The sequence below is a fragment of the Sphaerodactylus townsendi genome, linkage group LG12 (assembly GCF_021028975.2).
Source record: "Sphaerodactylus townsendi isolate TG3544 linkage group LG12, MPM_Stown_v2.3, whole genome shotgun sequence".
Lineage (NCBI taxonomy): Eukaryota > Metazoa > Chordata > Lepidosauria > Squamata > Sphaerodactylidae > Sphaerodactylus > Sphaerodactylus townsendi.
In genome coordinates this window covers 5,994,861-6,017,760 of record NC_059436.1, presented here as the reverse complement: position 1 = coordinate 6,017,760, position 22,900 = coordinate 5,994,861, and the positions used below count along the sequence as shown (strand labels likewise).

Here is a 22,900-nt window from a genome sequence, read left to right as displayed (position 1 = left end):
GTGGGTAAGAAGACAATGGAGAGCTGTTGTCAGGTGAGTCTATAGGGAGCTCAGAAAGTGAAAAGAGGTGCAAAGAGAAATTGTCTGGTTTGGGCTCTTTCAGCGGTGGATGCATTTTGGAGAAAGACCTTGATGCTGAAGTTCCAAGGGAAGCTGAGATGTACTTCGATTGGGCACTAGGTGACAGTGTTGTGTATCTTTCGGGGAGATGAGAAGTCTGACCATGGAGCTTAGATAAGGAGAGATGTGCCTGAATATCAGTGTTTGCAGAAGCCAGGGCCTGTCACCTTCATAAATAGTTCAATCTGTGCACTGGGGGTAGCTCCAGTTATTATTCAAGGCTTTTGCAAACCCTGGGGAATCCCCAGACACACAGAACAACATTAGTTTATATGGAGAATCAGCGCTGAATGCAGAAGTGCACACAGATTCTTATTTAGCCCGCTCATTGATCTCTTAGCACCTACCAACAGGAAAGCTTGCCCATGCATCACAGTTATTCATCAATGGTTTTCTAAGGCTTATATAGTTATGCTGTATTCACGGTGGCTTAAAACTGCCATTAAGACAGTTAAAAGTGTGTTTAAAAAGCCAAAATACTTGAAAGAGTGGGTCAACTAGATCATTTGGCTTACCTTTTATGACAGCCGTGATCAGCTGTATGTTTGACTACTAGGGGTGTTTGCTGTGAAACTTGCAGGAGTCTTGGTGGGACACAGAGTCGTCATAACAAGGAAGAATTCCTTTTTTCCTCAAGATGAGACCCATGTCCACCTGCACAGCTGATGGACCTGCCCTTGCCGATCCTACCTGCCACTGATTACCCATCTGTCACCTTTTGGCATGCCAATAGTAAAATCCCTGGCCTCCCTCCTTAACCCCCTATTCTCCCTGCCCGTCGGCAAATGTATTGGATGTGCCACTTGCTGCCAACCCTGCCCACCAGGGATTATCTGCGGAGTTTCTGCCTATTCTCCATTTCCCTGTAAATTATGAAAGGTATTAACAGGATGCCTGTAAGCATAGACATGTCCTTCTCAGAAAGTGTAAGCTTCTTCTTTCCATCATGGAGGCACCTAGGTTCTTCAGCAGAGACCATAAGATGTGAAATGTTTAGAATTGCTGCTCTAGATGACAAGGCAGCATTACTGGTAGAGAGTCTCCAGGTCAGAGGCAGCATTAAACTGCTTCTGCTATATATTAGTGTTTTTGCCTGCAGATGTAAGGCTCTCAGCCTTTTCTTATCCCCCCCCCCCAAAAAAAGCCCCATACGCATAAGCATTGCATGTGAATCCCTGTTAAGATTGCTAGAAAATTGGCCTTAGTGGCAACCATACCTCCTTTGGGGTCACCACCCTGGCAAGGCATGGAAAAATCCAAACTGGAACACTAGAACACTAGGCTTAAAAATAGTTTTATATATTATATTACTGAATGCAACAAATAATTGCAGAAGAGCGTAACAACCCTGTGTATATTAAGCACAGCTTTCACAATGCTAATAGCAAACAGGGATGTGTCCCTTTAAACATTAATAATTGTAGCAGAGCAATATAGCTCTTGCAGTTATACAAACTGTGAGGCTACATGCCCACAATTAAACTGCCAATTCAAACAAAAGCCAATATGTTCTGACAAACTGTTAAGCCCAAAATGAGCTTGTAAAACATAGTTGTGTTTGAAACGGATTGATTGTCAAAGTGTGTTATTTTCAACCATGTTTAAAGAGACACGTTCCTGTTTGCTATTAACATTGCAAACACTGCGTTAACAACACAGAATTGCTAATTTCCTCTGCAACTATTTGTTGTGTTAGGGGTATAAAATATAAAACTATTTTAAGTCCATTGTTGAGCAGTTTTTGTGTACATTGTATACTGTAACCCCCTATTTTGGTAAATCAGAAAAGTTACCTTCAGCTCTGTAAGGAAGCAAGCTAATAAATGTTTTCAATATTTTTTAAAGGCTCAATTCCCCATCTGGATCATTGTTCAAAAGGTCCTGCATTGGATCGAGAACAGGTGACGGGATGTCGTTGCTGGATTAGAGGAGGAGGAAATTCCTTTTGAACTGTGCATTGAAGCTGAGTCCTTTCCTATTTCAAGAGAGCCTTGTCTCCCTCAAGTGTTGTTTATACAGTGGCGATAGGATTTCTTTGAGAGCGGTGCTGAAATTGTTTTTATTGGCCTCCGTAAAGGAGACCCTTGATTCTCACTGAGGTAGTCCACCTGCGTCTGAAATGTAGTCACTTCAGACTGCTAGGAGAAAGGGGCTCGCATGTTGAGATGCTTCTCCCCCCATTGGGAGGAGGGGAGAAGAGATTTCCCCCCGCCCCCAGGAAAAAAATAAATATCTCAGGGAAGAGAGTAAAATAGAATTTTTATTCTTGATGTCTAGTTCTTTTTTTTTTATGGAGGAAAAAAATTGTATGACAATGTACTGAATCATATCCCAGGGTGTGCATGCGTTTCAGCAAAGTGTTGATACTGCCTGCTGGGTCATTTCAGATCAATGAATAGAGAACGGGTGGAGGCTGAACACTCTTCTACATGAAACCACAATCCGGATCCACACAGGGCACTGTTTGCACAGAAACTGAGGACCTGCAGCCCACTTCGGACTGTGATACAGGGTAGGGAGTCCAGACCCAACCTGGGTGAAGAAGAGGCAGCATTTGGATTAATACCCTGCTTTTCTCAATGGTAACAAGTCTCTAAATTCTTTCCCTGGCTCTCCCTAAAATAGATACCTTGTGAGGTAAGTGGGACTGAGCAAATTCAGAGAGAACTGTGACTCGCCCAAGATCTCCCAGCAGGCTTCATGTGTAGGAGTGGGGAAACAAACCCAGTTCATCAGATTAGAGTCTACCGCCCTTAACCACTATACCACGCTGGCTCTTGCGCAGTGCTCTGTAATTATGAAATTCCACTTCAAGGCAGAAATAAAAAAAGGCTTTGTTGGTTGAAAGACCGTTTATTCAGACATCTTAGAAAGCTCCGTGCTGCGGCGTGGCAGGAATGAGAGTCTTCCCGCCAGACCCACAGGTTATAACTTTCTCCATCCATCCCCACCAGTTTCCCCAGTCCCATTCTCATGGGAACGTTCTCATCTCTCTCTGGCAGATGAGCCTCTACCGAGTAATGCGCTGCGGTCTGGCCCATAAGCCGAGGCCTGGAATCTACTCAAGGCCAGCATTGTGCGCTTTTTTTTTGAGAATCAACACCATTAAAACCTTTACCTCTGCTTCCTCTAAAATACTTCTCCCCGGTTTGTGTGTGGGAAGAATGCGATGGAAAGCAAATAAGGGAGGCAGTCAATATTTTCACCAAGATACACCCGTGATTATAACCAGAGGAATACCCCACCCAGGAAACCAAATTATTGCTGGCGTTTGCGATTAAAGCGAGAGTCAGGATGGCGTCAATTTCATGTAATGCTTGTATTGCATCAATTATAGTCGTGAAGTATCGAGGAGGGTCGTGCCAGGCATGGAGCGGGGAGCCTCATGAGCAAACTGGAATGAAAGACAGGATGGATATTACTTAAAATTAGGCAGATCCTAACAGACAGTAACATCATTAATCACTTTTGCATTAAATTCTAAAAGGTCCCACGAACTTTTGCCCAGTTTTGAAAATTTATGCGTCTCTGAGATTTTAGTAGACAAATAGACCCAAGCCCCAACTGCATAAAAGGAAAGTCAGACCCGATGTTTATCCGCCTGGGAACTTTTGGGAATCTTTAGCTTGCTGCAAGGCAGTCTGAACCGTTTTCCACCCCTCAGCCAGAGATGAAATCCACTGCTGGAATTCTGGAGGATGCAGCCTCGAATTAGTTGGGAGCAATGGCGGAAGGAGCGACCAGATACAATTTGAAGGGGTCTTTTGTATGAGCGGCATTGTTATAGGCATATTCATAAGCGAGATTAAATGTACCAGTTGTCTTATTGTGATAGTTGGTGTCTTTCAATACTGTTCAAGAGTTCTGTTAGTTCTCTCCGACTCACATGCTTTGAGCGTGGTAGGGAGGCAACTGCGAGGTAGCCCCAACAAGCCCAGAAACTTTCAAAATTTGAAATGAATTAGGGCCAGCGGGTGGGCACCACGTGAGGAGGAGTGTAAGACGATATACATGTTGAATGAACAGTCGTACCAATTTAGGAAGCGGAAGGGAATGGAGGTGCAGGAGGGATGAAATGGGCTTGTTTGGAGAATAGGTCCACCACCACCACCCACAAGAGCTGGCTGTTTCCACTGGCTCTCTGGTAAAATCCGTAATAAAATCCCATTGGAGGAATAACTTCCCAGGAGCGGGAGGCAACGGGGAGAGGTTTTAACAGTCCATGGGAGCTTTTCCCGGAATGGATTTGCAGCCTCTACGCGACAAACAGAGCACCCGCTTCGATATAAGCCTCAATGTCTTTCGCGATGGCTACCACCAGTATTGGCCCGGGCGTATAAGTGCAGTGTCTTGAGAAAGCCAAAATGTCCAGCTGGCGCGGCATCGCTGACGAGCTCTCGGTGAACCTGCTTCGTCGATGGAGAGCGCATTACTCAACAATTTCCCCCGCTTCCAAGCACCATTCTAAAGCGCAGCTGGGTGTCGCCTTCCTCCGCCCGGCAGCTGGCGAGGGCATCCGCCTCCTCAGGGAGTTCCCCGCGGAAAGGGGAGACAAGGCTGGGAGCAGCTGAGTTGGAGCTGATGCCGGAATCGAATGGCGTGGCCCAGCGCCCCCCGGTGGGAGGGGAGAAGATAGCGCGCGGAATGTCACCGTCAAAGCAGCTCCACCCCCCCCTCCCGGGGAAGGCGCTGACGGCGCATCAGCCAGTTTGCTTTGGTTTTCTCTAGGAAAAAAATGGACGGTGAAAGAAAAGCGGGAAGAAATCAGCCTCCAACGTGGTTGTTTTGCGAACATTCTGAGGGGGGTGAAGGCGTGCTAAGTTCTTGTGATCCGGACCAAACTCTGGAAGGGAGTGTTTAGCCTCAAGCCAAAGTGGCGCCAGAAGTGATAGTGCTGCCTTGATGGCAGCAGTCTCTTTATCCCCTACGGTCCAGTTGAGTTCTCTGCGCCGGAGAATTTTTTGGATAAATAAGCTACACGCGAACAAATCTACCATCTTGCTTTCTCTGCAATAGGGCTGCCTGCCAAAGCGCCTTGTCGAAGGCGTAATCCACAGTAGAACCACGAAAAGGATAGGTCTGGGTGGGGTGTTTTAGGGCAGGCTTTCATTGGTGAAAGCCGATTTCAAAGCTGGAAGGCTGTTTGACATTCGACTGGAACAGGGAGGGGAGCCCCGGGCTTGGCAGCTTGTGAGTCTTTACCCTTGATGCGTATGGAGTCTGTGAGTGGAAGAGATCTAATTCAGCAAGCGGGGTATAAAGTCCACGATAAAAAATTAGCAAACCTTAGGAAAGATTGGCGGCGTTCTTTCGGGTTGGAGGGCTTCAGCCGTTTAGGACTGCTTCAATTTTGCAGGGATCCATTTATGTGGCAACCTTCGGATGAGATCCTGTAGCCCAAATGAATTATATGGAGGATTGATGAAAGCAGCACTTAGACAGTTTTGGCGAAGAGGGAGTTGTCGGTAAGCTGTTGTAATACTTCCTCAACCAAAGCCTCATGCTCCTCCATGGTTTTGGCGTCAATTCTAAAACATCATCTACAAGTACACAACTACTCAACTGTATATAAATCATGCAAAACTTCATTTATTCAGAGGGCTATACAGTGCTCGGGTGCCCCAGCTAAGCGAATGGCATAATTGGCAGAGTATTCGCTCGTCCGAATTTAGTGACTAAATAACATCAAATGCTCGTAGCCTTCTGCAAAATCCTGGCTCTGTAGTATCATGCTTCTCTCAGATCCAACTTAGTAAAAATCGTCCCTTGCCCAATGCATCCTAAAGCGTGTGATTGAGGGCAAGGGGTATTTATTGGACATGGAAGCAACACATTTAATCCTCGGTAATCAATTACAAAGTCTTGGAATACAAAATCCTTTTCTTTACAAATAGGACAGATGATGCGGCGTGTGTTTAGTAGCCACGGGTCGTATGGTCCGCTGAAAGCAAGGTTTTTATCTAAGAAGCCTGCCACGGAGTTCTTTCTCCTCGTTGGGGAGCTCATCACGATAGAAATTCTACCCTTTAGGCAGCGTTGAGCCTCCTCGGGCTGTAATATGATTTTGCAGTCCAGTGTCTCTACTGGGGGGGGGGGGGGTAATTGATCACATTCCTGATGTTCTTGGGAAACTTACTCTGGCATAAGTCCATTGGTAAAGCTGGAGAAGGGATGCCTGTGGAATTGAAAGCCATTGGGATGTGCACAGCTGAAGAAACCAAGGGATTTATGTCATTGGATGGTATGGGTTCTCCCTCAATTCCATATGCTCTCCTGAGGGGGATCAGTGAATTCAAGAATCCGTTCCAGCTTCAAGTATAATATTTGGTTCATGTAGCAAATAACCATGGCATGCCCAGGACGAAATAGAATGTTTGGCCACTGGAGCAAGTATGAAACTAATCTTCTCCCAATGGTCAGCCTTAGCGAAGGAGAACAGGTTAGATTTTGAATCGAGCGGGCCCTTGGCTCGGTGGGCTACCGTCCATTTGTTATTGAGCGGTATGGAGCTTTGCTAGAAGGAATTTCGGTCTAAACCCGAGCTCTTCAGCCACTTAGGGAGCCGCATTAACGGCAATAGGAGCAGCCAGAATCTCGAGGGGCAAGAGGCTAAAATACGTGTATGCTTAGTAGGGTTAAATGGCCAGAATAATCCAGCGAAGACAATGTAGAGGTGCCTTCACTCGCGCATCTGGAGTAGGTCCACATCGCAGAAGCCGATGAGAGGCAAACCGCCACTTCCCTCCACCGGGGTCACCGCTTGGTAACCAGCTTTAAGCGAGCCACTGGTTGGAGGACGGATCCATGTTGATGGCAGCAGAGAGAGTGCGTGGAATTACGGTCGCGGTGGGCTTCTGTTTTTTAAGACGGTTAGCGCGTAGATGGCCTGGTCCCCACTTAATAAAGAGCACAATCACCTAAGCGTGTGGTAAACGTTCCAGACGGCACTGGTTCAGTAAGAGGCGGTGGGCTTTGGCTTGCGAGTCGCAGAAGGTGGAGGTAAAGTAGTAAGCGGGTTTGATGGACGCCCCCTAAGCGGCGTAGTCCAGCGAACCTTCCGCCTTGCGATCCCAATTCGATCCCACTCTCAGCGATGGTGGCAGGATACGGATGAAAACTTACCATTTCTGCTCGAAGTTTTCGTCGATGGCATCGGAGAAGTATTCACATTATCATGCGTTCAGGCCACTCAGGAGGAAGTCGAGGCATACGCCGCCGCGACCTCCGCAGAAACCAAATTCCGGCAAAACTTTGCAGTTTGCCCTGCTGAATAGATTTTACCTGAATGCGGATGGCTTCATTTTCAGCGTCAGGATCGCGGAAGCCAGGCTGCCAGGGAAGCGAAAATGCAGCCACTGTCGCGAAGTATCATCGCCCTACACAGCTCAAAGGTCACAGCAGTCAGCAAGCACCCCAGCATCCAGGACAGACCGATATCCCGGTATTTTTTCATGTTCAGATCGTCTGCAGTCGCTCTACTCCTCCATATGTGCATCGAGTTGCAAGATGAAGTAGGGGAGTTGCGGCGGGATCCCATCCCGAAAGCGGGCAGGGATGTCGAGGGGGGCTGTGGCCATCCTCCACGGCCCTTGGAACCGCTGCGCCAGGCACTGGGGAGGCGGTGGGAGCGGGAAGGAGCAGGCTCGGTGGAAGCCTGCGGGGCCTGGCGCCCGCTGAGCCCGTTGAATGGACCTTAGGAGGCAGCTTGGGAGGCCTTGAAGTAGCAGGACCCAGAAAGCGATAAGCCCGATAGGGCGGGCAGTAGGTATTCGGCATCAAGGCCAGCGGTGGCGCCAACTTTCGAGGTCATCCTGTCCGCTGCTTCTAATCAGCTCCTGTTCTAAGACGGCTAACTCCCTCTTCTTTGCGAGAGTCAAAGAGCATCTTGATCGCATGCAAAGGCTTTTTCCTCACGCTCCAGTTTGTCGTAAGTTAGATCCGTTGCGTCGCTGCAGTCAATTCACGCCTTGCGTCCGGATGGCGCTTAATGCCTTGATTGTTGGCGTTCCAGAGTCCATTCTAGAGTGTTCCAGGACCTTATCATGGATCGATGCAATCCTGCATATATTGCCGTTTACCGTAGCGTCTTTAGCTCGGTCTAATTCAGAGTTGGGCGTCGATCTTGCGCTGTTGTTCCGCGGTCTCTTTGCGGGTTTTCCGTTCTGCAGCTGTTCGTTTCACTCCTACATAGCTGGCGTTCACGAATTACTAACTTCTTAGGCATCTTCGCGAAATCCGGAGCCCTTCCTGCGTTCCAGATTTTCTTTGGGCCGGGAGGGAAACAAATCCGGATAGGAGCGCAGACTTTCTCGTTACTCATGAGGAGAGCAGCACCAGTCGATGCATTACAGAGCGCCTCTTGATATCAACTACCCCACGTCCAGGATCACATGGCCCACGACTGGGTGGCGAAGCGCAACCCCTCCCAATCATACGGTCCGATCTCGACGAATACGATTGACGCTTTCTGCGGTTTTCGGGGCGGGCTTTGACGGTGCTGCTCTGCACTGTGGATTCTTAGGAGACATCAAATCGAAATACGAGTCAAGGAATACGTTCATTGATTTCTAGATTTTGCCGCATGGAAAAGTGGGTCAGAACCCATCTCCTCTCCGAGACAAGGAATTGCCTCTGAGGTTTATAATCCTGCAGCGGGTAGAGTCCGATCCACGAAGCGCGATCCATAGACAGCGCCCCAAAAGCGACTCATGCAACTCCGCGCCCAATTAAGCTTCAGTCCCCTCGTCCCCAGCGAAGTAAGGAAGACTCGTGTCGGCGAGGGCGGAGAGTTGCTTCAGCGGAACCGTTCTCCCGCGCCGGTTTCTCCAAAGTCAGGAAGGAAGTGGAGCCTCTATGGGGCTACCGTTAGCAGCTTCCACAGTTCAGGAATATTCAACCTCTGCATGCCGGAACACCCAGAGGTCCACTGATGTTACAGAAGTATAAATGAAGATGGATTCCTGCCACAATGTAAAGAATTCCATAGAGCAAAGAAATAAAAAGGCTTTGTTGGATTTGAAAGACCCGTTTTATTCAAGACATCTTAAGCCATTGCGGCGTGGCGGAATGAAGTCTTCCGCTTCAGACCCACAGGTTGCGCTTTCTCCATATTATCCCCTCCCGGTTTCCCCAGTCCCCATTTCTCATGCGTAAGGAGGCGGCGAACTTCTCATCTCTCCTGGCGGAATGAGATACCAGAGTAATAGCTGCCCGATTCACGTATAAGCCGGCCGGGCAACTGGAGATCTACTCCAGAAGATAGCGGCTGTGCTGAGAATCAACACCATTAAAACCTTTACAGTAATGAGTGTACTGGCGATAAGACAGACTATGTATATCATAATTGGAAATCCAGAGATGTTTGGCCCTAAAATGTAACTGTGGAGATGGGGTCAGAGTCCTAGCACTTAGACTCATTTCCTTGATCAAGAATTCCACCCTCCCCTGTGCTGCTTTAAGTCTTTATAGGAGAAAAGACAGATATTCATGTTAATAGTTTTCCTCACTGGATCTTCAAGGAGTCCCAAGACCAGTTTAGATCAAGAAAGAGGCACAAGTGCAAGGAAGACAAGAGTTAACTGTCTCTTTCTCCAGGGTACTGTTTTCAACAATAAGTTGAAAAAGAGATGCTTATGATACTTCGTCCGACGTAAATCACTAAGAGAACTCTAGAAGTCTGTGGTAGGCAGTTTGGCCGGTGGACAAGCTGATCACTGAAATCCTACATAATACATTTTTCAGGCTTTATTTATTGTTTCATTTCCTAGAGCCCCTTCTGCTTTAACAAGATACTTGCAGCCACTTACACTTTATATTGCTTTTAAAGAATTCACGTATGTCAAAGGCACCTTTGCAAGCAATATTGGAATGAAGTACTTGCCATAAAAAGTACTGGCAATAGAGCCAATCAGGGAGAAAACCGGAAAGGACGCATAACTGGGAAGCTCAATAAAAAAGAATGGCCCGGTGGGCTGGGGCAACAGAGCGGGGAGAACATCAGCATTTCAAAGGTAATTGTAGAAAAGAAGGGAAGGAAGGTAAAAGGAAGGGGAGGCAGGCCAGCTAGATGTCCTCAACCATAGCCCTGACAGAACATCTCAGTCTTACAGGCCTGCAGAACTGAAGAGACACCATCCCCGGAGGGCCCAGGTTTCCAGTTCAGAGAGGCGTCCCAACAGCGCTGAGGGAGCCAGTGCTGAAGAGCCCTGTTGAGGGAGGGGAAGCGCATATAGATCTGTGCCAGGGACCAATATGCGGCTCCATGGCATAGCATTTACTCTGGAGGTATGCCATCAGAAGAAGACCTACCAAAGGACTCAACAATGCATAATATTTTGAGGTCATTAGAATTTTTCATCAGGCTGGATGTTACAATAAGTTGAAAAGAAACGTTGGGGAACTGCCCCTGCTGTTTTAAAACATGTTTAATTTTTTTGTAACATTCAGCCAGATGAAGTGTTCCAGTAAACATGAAATCTAGTGTACTGGTATGTGTCCCTAGGTTGGTCCTAACAATTATCTGTGGGCTGTGTTCTAGACCGTTTTTTTAGTTTTCCTTGCGGATGAAGGTGGCCACTATACCACTTGCCTTTCAGAGAAGCAGGCGCCATTAAGCCCGAGGTGCTCAATGACGGCATTTAGAACAATGAAACCTTTGAGGATGCCTTCGTGGCATATGAAAGTGACCAGCTTGGAGTGCCCTGCTTTGAGAAGCTTAAACCCGTCTTAAAAGCAGGGAGTTGATTGTTATTACAGGATGAAATAAGTCACCTTTTTATTTGCCTTTGCCGGAGAACAGCTCCAGTGGATCAGAGCTGGTGTTTATTTGGGAAGGGGTTTGGAAAGAGTTGAAAGAAACCTGGAAGACATGGTTCTCAAGCCCTTCGGGGAAGCTGTGTTTGAACTGTAGGCCTTTTGCAGGACAGGCTCCGGGTTTCACATTTCTGCTCGTTTTGGATGTGGAACCGACTGTTTTGAGAGGTAACTTTACAGGAAATGGTGGAGGGAAAGCTGAGAGGAGCTCATATGGTGGCATGCTCGCTTCGGTTGCTCTGGAGTCGACATCTGCCAGCTGACAAGCATCCTCCGGGTCTTGGAGCCAGTAAAAGCCATCTTGTTTGGCTCTCGGAGAATGCGCCGACTGTTTTGGGGGCATTACATCAGAGGAAAAGAGCAGGGAAGTGTTAATGGCAACTCAGACCAAGTTTAGAAGGGCTCCAGAACAGATCAGAATAGGTCAGTGGCTCTTGGTCTTTCATCTACAAAACTCTGCATTTATGCACGATCCACCCAGATGGTATTCCTTCTGTGGTTAACAAGGTTGGGCTATTAGTCATCTAGCCAGTCATCCTCAATCCCACTTTCCAGGTAAACTTGGCTGTAAAGCAGAAAGCAGAACATGAGACTGAATTAAACCCAATGCAAATAACTTTTTATATGGATCTTGCGTTATCCTGCTCTTGCTCCAAAAATTTCAGAGCGATGTGTCTGTTTCTCCTATTTTGTCCCTCCAGCAACCCTGTGAGGTAGATGAGACTGAAAGAATTAAAAACAGGGACGTCACCATCCCCTGCCTGCTCAAGATAGAGAGATACACTGATCTGATATAAGTGCTTTAATTAAAATTCAAAGTGCAAAAAAAATGACAAAGTTGAAAATGTGCAATACAAAACATACATACAATATGTACAAAACAATAGCCTGCAAGTCCAGAAATAAATAATTGATTATTGATACATACATAAATAAATATAGTCTTTTAGAGAGGGATCATCAGCCAAGCTGTGAACTAAGTCCATTTTAAAGTGCAAAGGTGTGAGGGAACCCATCTAGCTGTATTGTGGTAGAATCAAACTATTTTTGACAGTCAATAAACCACTGTTGTTCACCACTGGACTATTGACCAGCGAAATCAAAACATCATTCATTTAGCCGTGATCGCCGGAGATTGAGTGGTATCCACACGCACAAGCCAAATCATATAACTGGTTTCCCGGTCAAGTGGTATCCAATTCCATCAAGCAAGCAGCAATAGAACGCCTTCCGCTGTAAAGTGATGTTTTTGTATTGCCCTCTTCAGTGTTAATGAAGGCATTCCTTGCTGTCTTAATCCAGGGTTAAAGTCAGAACATCAATCTCACATCCCTGACATGGCTAAAGAGTTACCGCCGGCGCTTTGAGAGCTGTTTGCGTTTCTCTATAGGACCTCTTATTTATTTATGGTGGTGTAACCTTAATAGCCTTGTTATTCCCAGCCTTGCAGGAGGAGTGGGGAATCAAATCCAGTTCTCCAGATTAGAGTCCGTCTGTTCTTAACCACTATAATAGGAGGTGGAGGAGGAGTTTGGATTTATACCCCACCTTTCTCTCCTGTAAGGAGACTCAAGGTGGCTTACAGGCTTCTTTCTGTTCCTCTCCCCACACCAGACACTTTGTGAGGTAGATGGGGCTGAGAGAGTTCAGGAGAACTGTGACTGGCCCAAGGTCACCCAGCAGGAATATAGCAGTGTAGAAACACATCTGGTTCACCTGATAAGCCTCCGCCACTCAGGTGGAGGAGTGGGGAATCAAACCTGGTTCTCCTGATTAGAATCCATCTGCTCTTAACCACTACACCCTTGCTGGCTCCCAGATTATCATTCAGTCATGAAGTATCATGTAAGTATTCCTGGGGGACTTTGGCTGGACTAAATCCTGGCATGGTGGAAATCTGCTTCCTGCCTTTTTCTCATGAAGCAGGGGGCAGGGGACATTTGGCTGGAACTAGAACATAGAAGGAGGATCTGGGAATCTAAATTAGAGTTTAGGGTCTGAAGACTCTCAGGTGTCCTTTTCCAAAGCAAGTTGCTAGCTCTCGTGTTGCAAAGGTGCATTTGAAGATCTACAGAAAGCGTCTGGAGAAATTACAGCAGAGGGAGGAGGAGCAGAAGGCTAGGTGGTGATTTTTTAAAAAACCACTCATGGATTTCTGCCCCTTGTCATGGCTAAGAAAAATGGAAGGCCTTGAAGTAGAGCTTACAGTGATTGTCCCAGCAGACCCCTGGGCCAGATAATATGACAATGGAGTAGGGAAGGATCAGGATGCCCTGCAAATGTAGGGTCATTCAGGAAATATTTTGTTCAAGAGTTGGGTCCTGCAGGGGAAGAGGAAATGGTCTGAGGGACAGACAAACGGGGCCTCTTCCAAGCAGAGGAAGTTGAAGGCCAGACAGCAGCGCACTTTTGAGGAGAGAGGGAAGAAAGCTTGCTGAAGCTGGCCTGGCTTTAGCTTGGGTTGGGAGCCTGATGTGTGGAGATAATGGTTGGGGAGACAAAAGGCAAAAAGGGGGTTGAGTTCCAGAGAGATCATTGTTTGAAAAAGAAGTAAATTACAACAATGCCAGCTGCTGAGCACTTTGGTTAAAATGGCTGGAAAACGTCTGCAACACCACCAGCACCCTGGGGTCATGCACATGCAGATGTCCATTTCAACCACCTATGCAAGTGAGTGCACTTCACTGTCCTGGCAGTGATGCTATGATATCCATGTTTTCCAAAAGGATCTAAACGTGCTGAATCTGTAGCCTCAGTGGGAGTGGTCTGCTTGGCTGTTACTGCAATTCTGTTTCTAGAGACTGTGAAGCCAGATGGATATGCTTGCCAACCTCCAGGTTGTGGCTGGAGATCTCCTTGATTACAACCGATCTTCAGGCAGTAGAGATCAATCCCCCTGGAGAAAATGGCTGCTTTGGCCAGGGGAGATCTATGCATCATGCCCCACTGAAGTCCCTCCTCTCCCCAAACCCAGCCCCCGCCCCCAGATTCCAACCCTACTTTCCGGGAATTTCCCAACATGGAGCTCCCTGGAAGCAGTGAAGCTGGCTAGCAGGTGAACTACCTGGAAGAAAGGTGGGAAAAATAATGAAAGGGATTCTGCTTCAAACCACAGTGACCAAAACTCCAGGTCTTGTTCTGAAACATTCATGGAATGGCTACATAAAGAGTAATTGAGAGATTCATGGCTGAGCCAGAATTTGAACACAGATCTTCCAAGTCTGCCCTTCTGATCCCCACAGGGCTCTTTGCCTTGTTTTGAGTGTATTTTCATTTGTTTTAAGAGTTCTGGGTGTGGTTCTTCTTTCTCCACTTTTTTTCACAACAGAAATCACCTACCCTGTGAGGTAGGTGAGGCTGAGAAAGAAGGGGGATGTCCCAATATCACTCAATGAGCTCCATGATTTGAACCCAGGGCTCCCAGATACTAGTAACTAGCCCAACCGATGCACATGTCCTCCACTACCTCCTCACAAATACTGTTGCCAGTTCTTGGAATATAAACATCTGGTGTCTAGCTAGGACTGAGATGGTCCATTTTGCATCCAGGGCACAGTCTGCAAATTTCAGGTCTAACTGGGACCAGTGCTGTGCTACAAACCTCTCTACGGCCCTGAAATCTTCTATAACATTAATAATGGTACAGTGGGGTGGGCCCCTTCTTTTTCTAGCAACTGAGTCTTAAAAAGTCCAAATAGAAAGGGCCCCCACATGGACTGGTTCCAAAACTTACTGACATAGTAGAAACTGCCTGGGTTCCATTTGCACGAAAGAAGAGGTAGTTTTAGCCGGGCGATTCTCTGCAGAGTTCCTGCAGTCTAAACCTGTTGATTTCAATTAGTAATTCTGCAAAGGAATGCATCGTTAATGCAATTTCCTCCCGAGCAAATGAGAAGCCAAAGGAATCCAGTTAAAACGGGGCTTCCTCCGTTTTTATTACCAGTCAGCAGGACATTCCGCAAACTTGCTGCAAAGAAGGAATACTTGTGAAATGCAAGCGTGCCTTCAGACTGGTGTGGCCAGTCTGAAGGTGCTTTCCCCCTCCTCAGCTTTGCAACTGACCTGTTATCAGTAAACAGACCCTCCCCCCCCCCCAACTTCTTTGCTGTCTCACAGGGTCAAATTACACATTAAGTGGCAGATCCATTATAGGATTTATCCAGTTGTTTTGCCATGTTAAAAAAAAAAAGCAGTCTGGGGAGGGGAGAGAGGGAAATTAGCTTGCATCAGACCAGAGTCTCACTTTTGAAGGAGAGGGTTTTAACCCCCCCCCCCCCACACACACACATGCTAGAAAACAGTTCATAGTGATAGAAAATGCAATACAATATCAGCAAAAGTAAGTAAATACGATTACCATGGGCGGCCAAAAAAAACACCCAAACACAAATGGATCAAATCAAGCCTGAACTGTCAGAGAAGCTAAAATGATTACAAGGTTTTAATGCTTATAATGTTTATATTTTTATATTATATTATGTATTGTTTTGATATGTTTTTTTACTTGTAAGCTGCCGTGCCTTCGGGAGATTGGTGGCGTAAGAATAGATGACAGATAGTCAGAAGACAATAATGCTCGGAGAAAGTTGCAAGTAGCAGGAAAAGAGGAAACAACAGCACGGACTCTATGAAGGCAGTTTGCAAGACCTGAGCGAGGCTGTTAACGACAGGACGTTTTGGAGGACATTATTGATCCTTCGCCCCTCAACATCCAAGGAACCGGCTGAGGCGCAGGCAGCTTTCCGGACGGCGAGCCGGGAAGAGGGAGGCGCTAGGGCCGGCCAGGGAAGCCCGCCCGCCTGTGCAGGCAGTCGAGGGGCGGGACCCGAATCACAGCACCCCAGACCGCTACTTTCCAACCCATCCCGTGGAGGACCTTCCCTGCTGGCGCCGCCGCTGCCAAGCCCCGCGCTCCCGGCCGGCCATGCAGGCGCTGGGGGCAGCCGAGGGGCTGGCGCGCCCCTCCTCGTCCTGGTAGCCGTCGCTGGGGCCGGGAGGAGCCCTCGGCCCGGCTGCGCTGCCCGCTACATGTGAGCGAGCGAGTGTCCGGCCGGTCGGCGGGCGGACTGGGTGGCGCAGCGGAGCGCGGAGGCGCCGGGGCTCCGAGGATGGGCTGATGGGCTGCGTTCCGCCTGGCCGGGAGGCGCCGTCGAGGATGCGTTGGGCGGGCGCGCTGCTCCTTTTGGCGGCGCTGGGCAGCTCCGGGGGGACGCGCGGCTGCCCGCTGCAGCTCCGCGGCTGCAAGTGCGTGGACGACCGGCCGAAGGGGCTGGCCATGCCCGGCGCGGCCAGGAAGAGGGTCAGCTGCAGCGGACAGGACCTGGGCGAGCCGCCGGCGCCTCGCTTCTTACCCAACGGCACCGTCACCCTGTGAGTAGCGCTTATCCGGAGACGGTGGCACCCCTCCAACCCTAAATGTGGGGTGGCCTCTCTGTGCATGCTCATAAGCCTTTTCCTCACCGTGTCAAACGTGTGAGCTGGATTCAGATGCTTTTGGTAACCTGCTTACTTAGATTAGATCATGTGCATGCAAAGTGGCCAGCTAATTAATAAAATCAATGTACTTGTATTCTGGCTTGCTGCTGTGGATCTCCACTGAGGTAGGCACATCTCATTGGTTTTATTCAGCGATATATTTGCAGCCCAATTCTTGGCATGTCTGTTCAGAAGTAAATCCCCCTGTGTTCAGTGGACTTTACTCCCAAGTAAGCGTGCATCCACAAAGTGTGCAGAGCTGTTTAGCCAGATGCCCTATTCACTCCCTCTCTTCCAGTCTTCTTTGCTATCTGCAGAGGCATAGCTATATTTACTAAGTCTTGAGAGAAGTACACTTTGTATATGATCAGAGGCATGCTTCTTCCCGGACATCTAGATACACAGAATGATATCTAAATGGAGATGCCTAGGCCAAAAAGTCACTTTGATTACCAGTGGAACTCAGCACATGTGCAGAGAGATGCCTTCCACTAACTGACTATTGTACCGTAGGTGTTCATCAAAAGTGCTTAACTTCTAACATGAAATGTATTGTTGGCCCTTGCTTGGATCCCTCCCACTAATATAACACTGGAAGATACTTTTCCTCTTTTGCATTTACTAACCTAGGGAATCTGTAGTGGTGGGGCCAGCCATCCAGTTCCAGGTATGAACTCTGATTCTTTTTAACATCAGCATAGGATCTCATGTCATTCCTGGCTCCTTTCCGCTTTTTTTGCTGTGGTTGCACTTTCCATTTCCTGTTGCTGATTGGCTTGCGGGTGCTGCATGTGAAAGACGCACGCTTGTAACTCAATCTGAAAGTGTGCCCACTTGGAAGTAAATCCAAGCGATTTCAGGAAGAAGAGCAAAATCTGAGTCCTGCAGCACTGTAAAGACCAACAAACATTCCAGGATACGAGCTTTCGTGACTCAGAGCTCATTCTCTGGGACATTTTGTTGATCTGTAAGATGCTCCTGGATTCAAATTCTGTTGGTCTTTAAGATGTTACTGGATTTGAATTTTGTTCTGCTGCTACAGATTAATATGGCTACCCACCTGCATTTTCTTGTATTTGTTTGCTTCGTTTATACTCTGTCTTTCTTCACAGTGTGAACAGAAAGCATTTTCTGCTACTTTTGTTTCTTCCATTTTATCCTAATACAGCCCTGTACAGAAGTTGGGCTGAGGCTGCGTGACCTGCCCAACGTCACAGTGAGAGATTCCAGTGCAGAGTAGGAATTCGAACCTGGGTCTCCAGGATCCTAGTCTAAAACGCTAACCGTTACACTGCGCTCGTTGTCAGTTTTCTAGCTTTGGCACATAAGGTGCGTCGGAGAATTGCTGAGACCTTCCTCGTGTTAAAAATATCAGATGTTTAGCCTGCCTTTTCTCCAAGGAAGTCAGGGGGCATAAATTCACATCCTGCATGTGAGCTCCCAAAGGCACCTGGTGGGCCACTGCGAGTACAGAGAGCTGGACTAGATGGACCCTGGTCTGATCCAGCAGGCTAGTTCTTATGTTCTTATGTTCTTATGCTCTCTGTCTCAATTCCACTCCTCTTTTATTCCCACAGCATACCAGAGAGGTCAGTTAGGCAAGGATACAGCAACTGTGCTAAGATTGGGGATTTGAACCTGGTTCTCCTTAGTCCTAATTGGGACACTTTGACCACTAGAATGATAAAATAAGCACAAAGCTGTAAATGCATTTCTGTATTGCTGCAGAGTATGGGAAGGTATGCATGTGCCAACCTGTAGTATGCTTATGCACTAGATCCAGGATCAAGGGGCTGCTCCTTAGACAGCCCATATGGTATTGGACAAAAAAAACCAGACAACACACACAGGGGATTTGCATACCAAATGTAACTGGTAGTAACGGATCATCTTGTGTCAGGACATTCTGGTCAATCATTTGATGTAAACGTGGAATAATAGGAACTACAGTTTTTGGGCAGTGAGGCTGAAAACCCCACCCGCACGAACATGCCTAGGTTGGTGTTTAGATGTTACCCTTTCCCTGCTTAAAATATTTTCCCTATTTGAAACATGATAACCAAATGTAATGAAAGGGGGGATTGGGGTCCAAAGAAAGCAGCGGCTTCCTCTCGCACAGATCGGGAGATGGGGCAGCCTTCTTTCATGCGAGCCAAACTTTGATGCCAATTTTCCTCAAATGGAGGAAGGAAATTTATGCCCGCAAGCTTCTTAGGTGCTTATTTCCAATGCGTTTGCAATCTGCAAGGAAACTGCAAAGCTGAATTTTGCCTGAAAGACTATGAACTCCTGTGTGTTTCTTAGAATGTTATTTCTTTGCATTAAAAACATACAGTCTTGGAGAAGGGATAAAATACACTTTTCTGCTTTGCTGGCGAGTCTTCAGAATGGGCAACCCAACCCTGTGCATATATCCTTGGAGCCAAATCCTGTTGTGTTCAGTGGGGCTGAGGATTGCAGTGTTAAATAAGTTTGCTGTGTATAAAGGGCTTACACCAGAATATCCCAGGGACTGTCTTCACTCATCTGGACCCACTTACACTTTGCTTCACATCCTTACACTCAGCGAAGAGAAGTTAGTGAGCAAGCGGGGCTGGGGCTTTTTTTAGACTCTGGAACTCCCTGCCCCAGGGAAGACTGACTGGCCCCTTCTCCCTCGCCCTTTCAGTGATTGGTGAAGGCTTGGGAGGGGAGAGTTTTTGGTAGAGTCTTCATCAAGCCGGGCTTCACCAGTCTTTTCCTGTTAATGGACAACTTTTACCTCTGCTGTTTTGATCATCTGAATGAGTCCGCTTATTTGTTTTGTGATCCTGGTTTTTATTGCTGCTTTTGTCTTTTTTTGTCTTTTTTCAGTCATTTGGATGCTGCTTCTTGTCATCTGGGTTTTTGAGAATGAGACATGGTTTTTGTAACTGATTTGAACCTTGGAAGCGGCTCCCAGTGTTGTTTTGGTAGAAGATAGGCTGAAATAGGAAAGGGGCCGTGGGTCGGTGGTGGAGCGTCTGTTCCGTTTGCAGGAGGTCCCGGGCTCAGCCCCTCAGCATCTTCAGTTGAAAGGACCTGGCACTAGGTGATGTGAAAGACGTTCATCTGAAACCCTGGAGAGCTGCTCCCAGTTAAAGTGGAGAATACTGACCTTGTTAGACATGTTAACTCAGGCCCCTTCCACACATGCAGAATAATGCACTTTCAATCCACTTTCAAGGCACTTTGAAGTTTACTGTGCGGAATAGCAAAATCCACCTCCAAACAATTGTGAAAGTGGATTGAAAGTGCATTATTCTGCACGTGCGGAAAGGGCCTCAGTTACACAGTTTAGCTGAATATGTGAAGCTGCATCATCACTTGTATAGAGACAAGTTCAGACTCATCCTGCAAGCTTCAAGGTCCTTGTTGAGTGATGCTCAGCTTCAGATGAGATGTGGAATGGGCCAGTGGTACCTGATGTGTGATTCAGGTTCTCTAAAGTCTTTCTGAAATGATTCTATTTGGAGCCATGAGCCAATTGACCTTCTTCTCCCTGGACATAGTATCTGTGCTTGATCAAAGCACAGCTATTCAAAAACTACGACATTTCCTTGTTGCATGTGCTTATCTTGGAATTAAGTTCGCTTCTGATCCCTATTTTTTACTTTTCTCAATTCCCTTTGGCTTTCCAAAGGGGTTTTTTTTTTTTTGGTTCGGAATAGTTAACTTTTGCTCAGCCAAGAAATGACTCAACGTGTGCAACAGTATGATTTGTGGCTTTGCCTTCCACAGCGCGTTGGTGTTAATTAACCTCAGTGGATGTCCGAATGTGTGATTGCGTGGTGAATAGCTGTGCTGCATGCAGGAAACTGGACTGCATTTGAAATGTCTCTCAGAGCGGTTTGTGACGTTTTTTGCGGATTGTTTTCTGGACCATTTAGATGGCTCTTTTAAATGTGAGTCTCTTTCTCTTTCATTCGTATGGTGCCACTGCACCCACCCACTCCCCGGTCACTGTTTTGGAACACTACTGGGTTCATATCCTTCGCTGCACTCAGTCCAGAGAAATTTGCATCTAAAGGCCATTGCGGGTAACTAGAGCTCAGCGCAGTGCTCTGACGCAAATGAGCTTTTGACACAGAGGAGACAGCCTGGCTCTATGCACTGAAAGGCCACCATTTATGTGCACGCAGACGCTGTACCATTATACATGGGATCAGAGCCGTGGACCTACTGTTGCATCATGTACAAGAAATAAACTGAAAACTTGGGACTAACATGTTTTTGTTCTTGTGTAAGATTTCATGGAGGATGGGTATAGCCCAATCTTGTCAGATCTCGGAAGCTAAGTGGGGTCAGTACTTGAACGGGAGACCTTCAAGGAAGACTCTGCAGAGGAAGGCCCTGGCAAACCACCTCTGCTTAATCACTTGCCTTGAAAACCCACCAGGGGTCGCGCTTAATGGCACTTTACACACACACCAGATTTCATGGATTAGGGAACATCTCATCATGTACAAAGACAAGAAGTTGTCTTATGTGGAGTTAGACCATTGGTCTCTCGAGGTCCGTATTGTTTCCATTGACTGGAAGGATCTCAGGTAGAGGTATTTGACATCACTGACTTCCTCACCCCTTTCACTAGAGGTGCTGGGAACTGAGCTTGAGACTGTCTACCTCACAGGTGTCAAACTCGCGGCCCTCCAGATGTCATGACTACAGTTCCCATCATCCCCTGCTAGCCAGCAGATGCTTTGCCGCTGAGTCACAATCCTGCCAACATGCATGGAAAGTTACCACAGGAGGATGTGTGTGTGTGTGTGAAGGGCTGTCAAGTTGCAGCCAGCTCATGGCAACCCTGTAGGGTTTTCACAGCAAGAGACATTTTGGAGGTGGTTTGCCACTGTGTGGGCTGAGAGAGTTCTATGAGCACTGTGACTGGCCCAGGGTCGCCCAGCAGGCTTTTTGTGAAGTGGGGAATTGAACGCAGTTCTGTCAGCAGTTGTTTTTCTTTGTATGGCGGAAAATATCTGGCCTGGGATGCTAATTTATTTCTGCAAGACGTGCAGTGAGGAGTTCCTCCCCAGGGGAAAAAATTGGATCCTGATAATGAGCATCATTATAACCAGTTTTCATAAAAGATGCTGAGGGGTGCCATTCTGAGCAGAGCCCGTGCCCCTCTAAACTCATTGTTTTCTATGGGACCTGGCAATGGAAAGTGCCACAAACTCACAGCTTTTCAAAGTTAGAGACGTTTGGAGGTGGTTTGCCGCTGCCTGCCTCTGCGTGGCTGAGAGAGTTCTGAGAGAACTGTGACTGACCCAAGGTCACCCAGCAGACATCAGGTGGACGAGTGGGGAAATTGAACCCGGTTCGCCAGATGACAGTCCACTCCTCTTAACCACGACACCACGCTCACTCTGTTTGGGATTGTACTGGGGGCAAAGTTCGCATAGCTCGGATGGCTGAATCTTGGGCAGCCCCACCTGAGAACAGCTGTTCAGAGATGTGTTCGGCTTCTTTCAAGGTGCACCCTTCACATCTCCAGAGCTGTCACAACCACCTCGCTTTCTCCAGGCCCGGCCTTGTTGCCCAAGGGGTTTGGCAGCTGTTTCTAATTTCTAAAATCAGCTGCACATCTGCAGGTACAAGAGATTGGCTTGATAGCCTGTGCATTGTGTTGTAAAAAAAAAGGGAGGGGGGATCTTTCCCTGTCCAAACACATGGCACTTGGAAACCTGCCTGTAGTATGAAACTGCTTTTGACTGTTGATGATCAGGAAGGCATGGCTGAGACCTGGAAAAGGTTTGCAGATGTTGGGTTAGATCCAAGGGGTTTGTTCTTCTCATGGTGAAGCTTTCTGCAAAGCGGCTGGTTTTTTTGCTGTGGAAGGCTGCTAGGACTTGTGGAAGGCTGGAGGAATGGAAGCTTTGAATTCAGCTCTACAGATCTGGCATCTCAGTGAATGGAAGATAAGCAAATTGGTGTCGGCTGAGAAGGGCCTTTTCACCCTATTGATTTTGCCCTTGACTTTCTCTTCATCTGTAATGAACACAGACACATACTTGCACATGCATGCTCTCCCTGACCTGGATGGTTCAGCTTGGTTAGATCTCATCAGATCTTGGAAGTTAAGGTGAGCACATGGAGCAGCCACAGTGAGCAAAAAGTGTGCCCATTGGCCATTTCAGGTCAGGAAAATGATGCTTTGATGGTGTGTTCCTGCATGGCAGGGGGTTGGACTTGATGGCCCTTGTGGTCTCTTCCAACTCTATGATTCTACAACGTGCGGCTGAGGGGAGGCTAAATCCTCTCTCCTTGCATACCACAGCTCCTTTCAGATTGTTCCTTGGTGTGACTGGGTGAGGTTCCCAATACAGAAATCACAATGGCCCCTTCCGCACACGCAAAATAATGTGTTTTCAAACCACTTTCAAAACTGTTTGCAAGTGGATTTTGCTATTCCGCACAGCTTCAAAGAGCACTGAAAGCAGTTTGAAAGTGCATTATTCTGCATGTGCGGAAT

The 22,900-nt window shown here is 47.4% G+C and overlaps 1 protein-coding gene across 2 annotated transcripts in view; it reads left to right on the top strand.

Annotated features, from left to right (window-relative positions):
- The first annotated feature begins 15,790 nt into the window (after positions 1 to 15,790).
- The window catches only part of ADGRA2 (adhesion G protein-coupled receptor A2), an 82,244-nt gene continuing 75,134 nt past the window's right edge, over positions 15,791 to 22,900 (top strand). For both annotated transcript variants that reach the window (XM_048512618.1, XM_048512617.1), the window contains exon 1: positions 15,791 to 16,302. In XM_048512618.1, the coding sequence (XP_048368575.1) occupies positions 16,049 to 16,302 (254 nt within the window). In that variant the 5' untranslated portion in view covers positions 15,791 to 16,048. The remainder of the gene's footprint in view (positions 16,303 to 22,900) is intronic.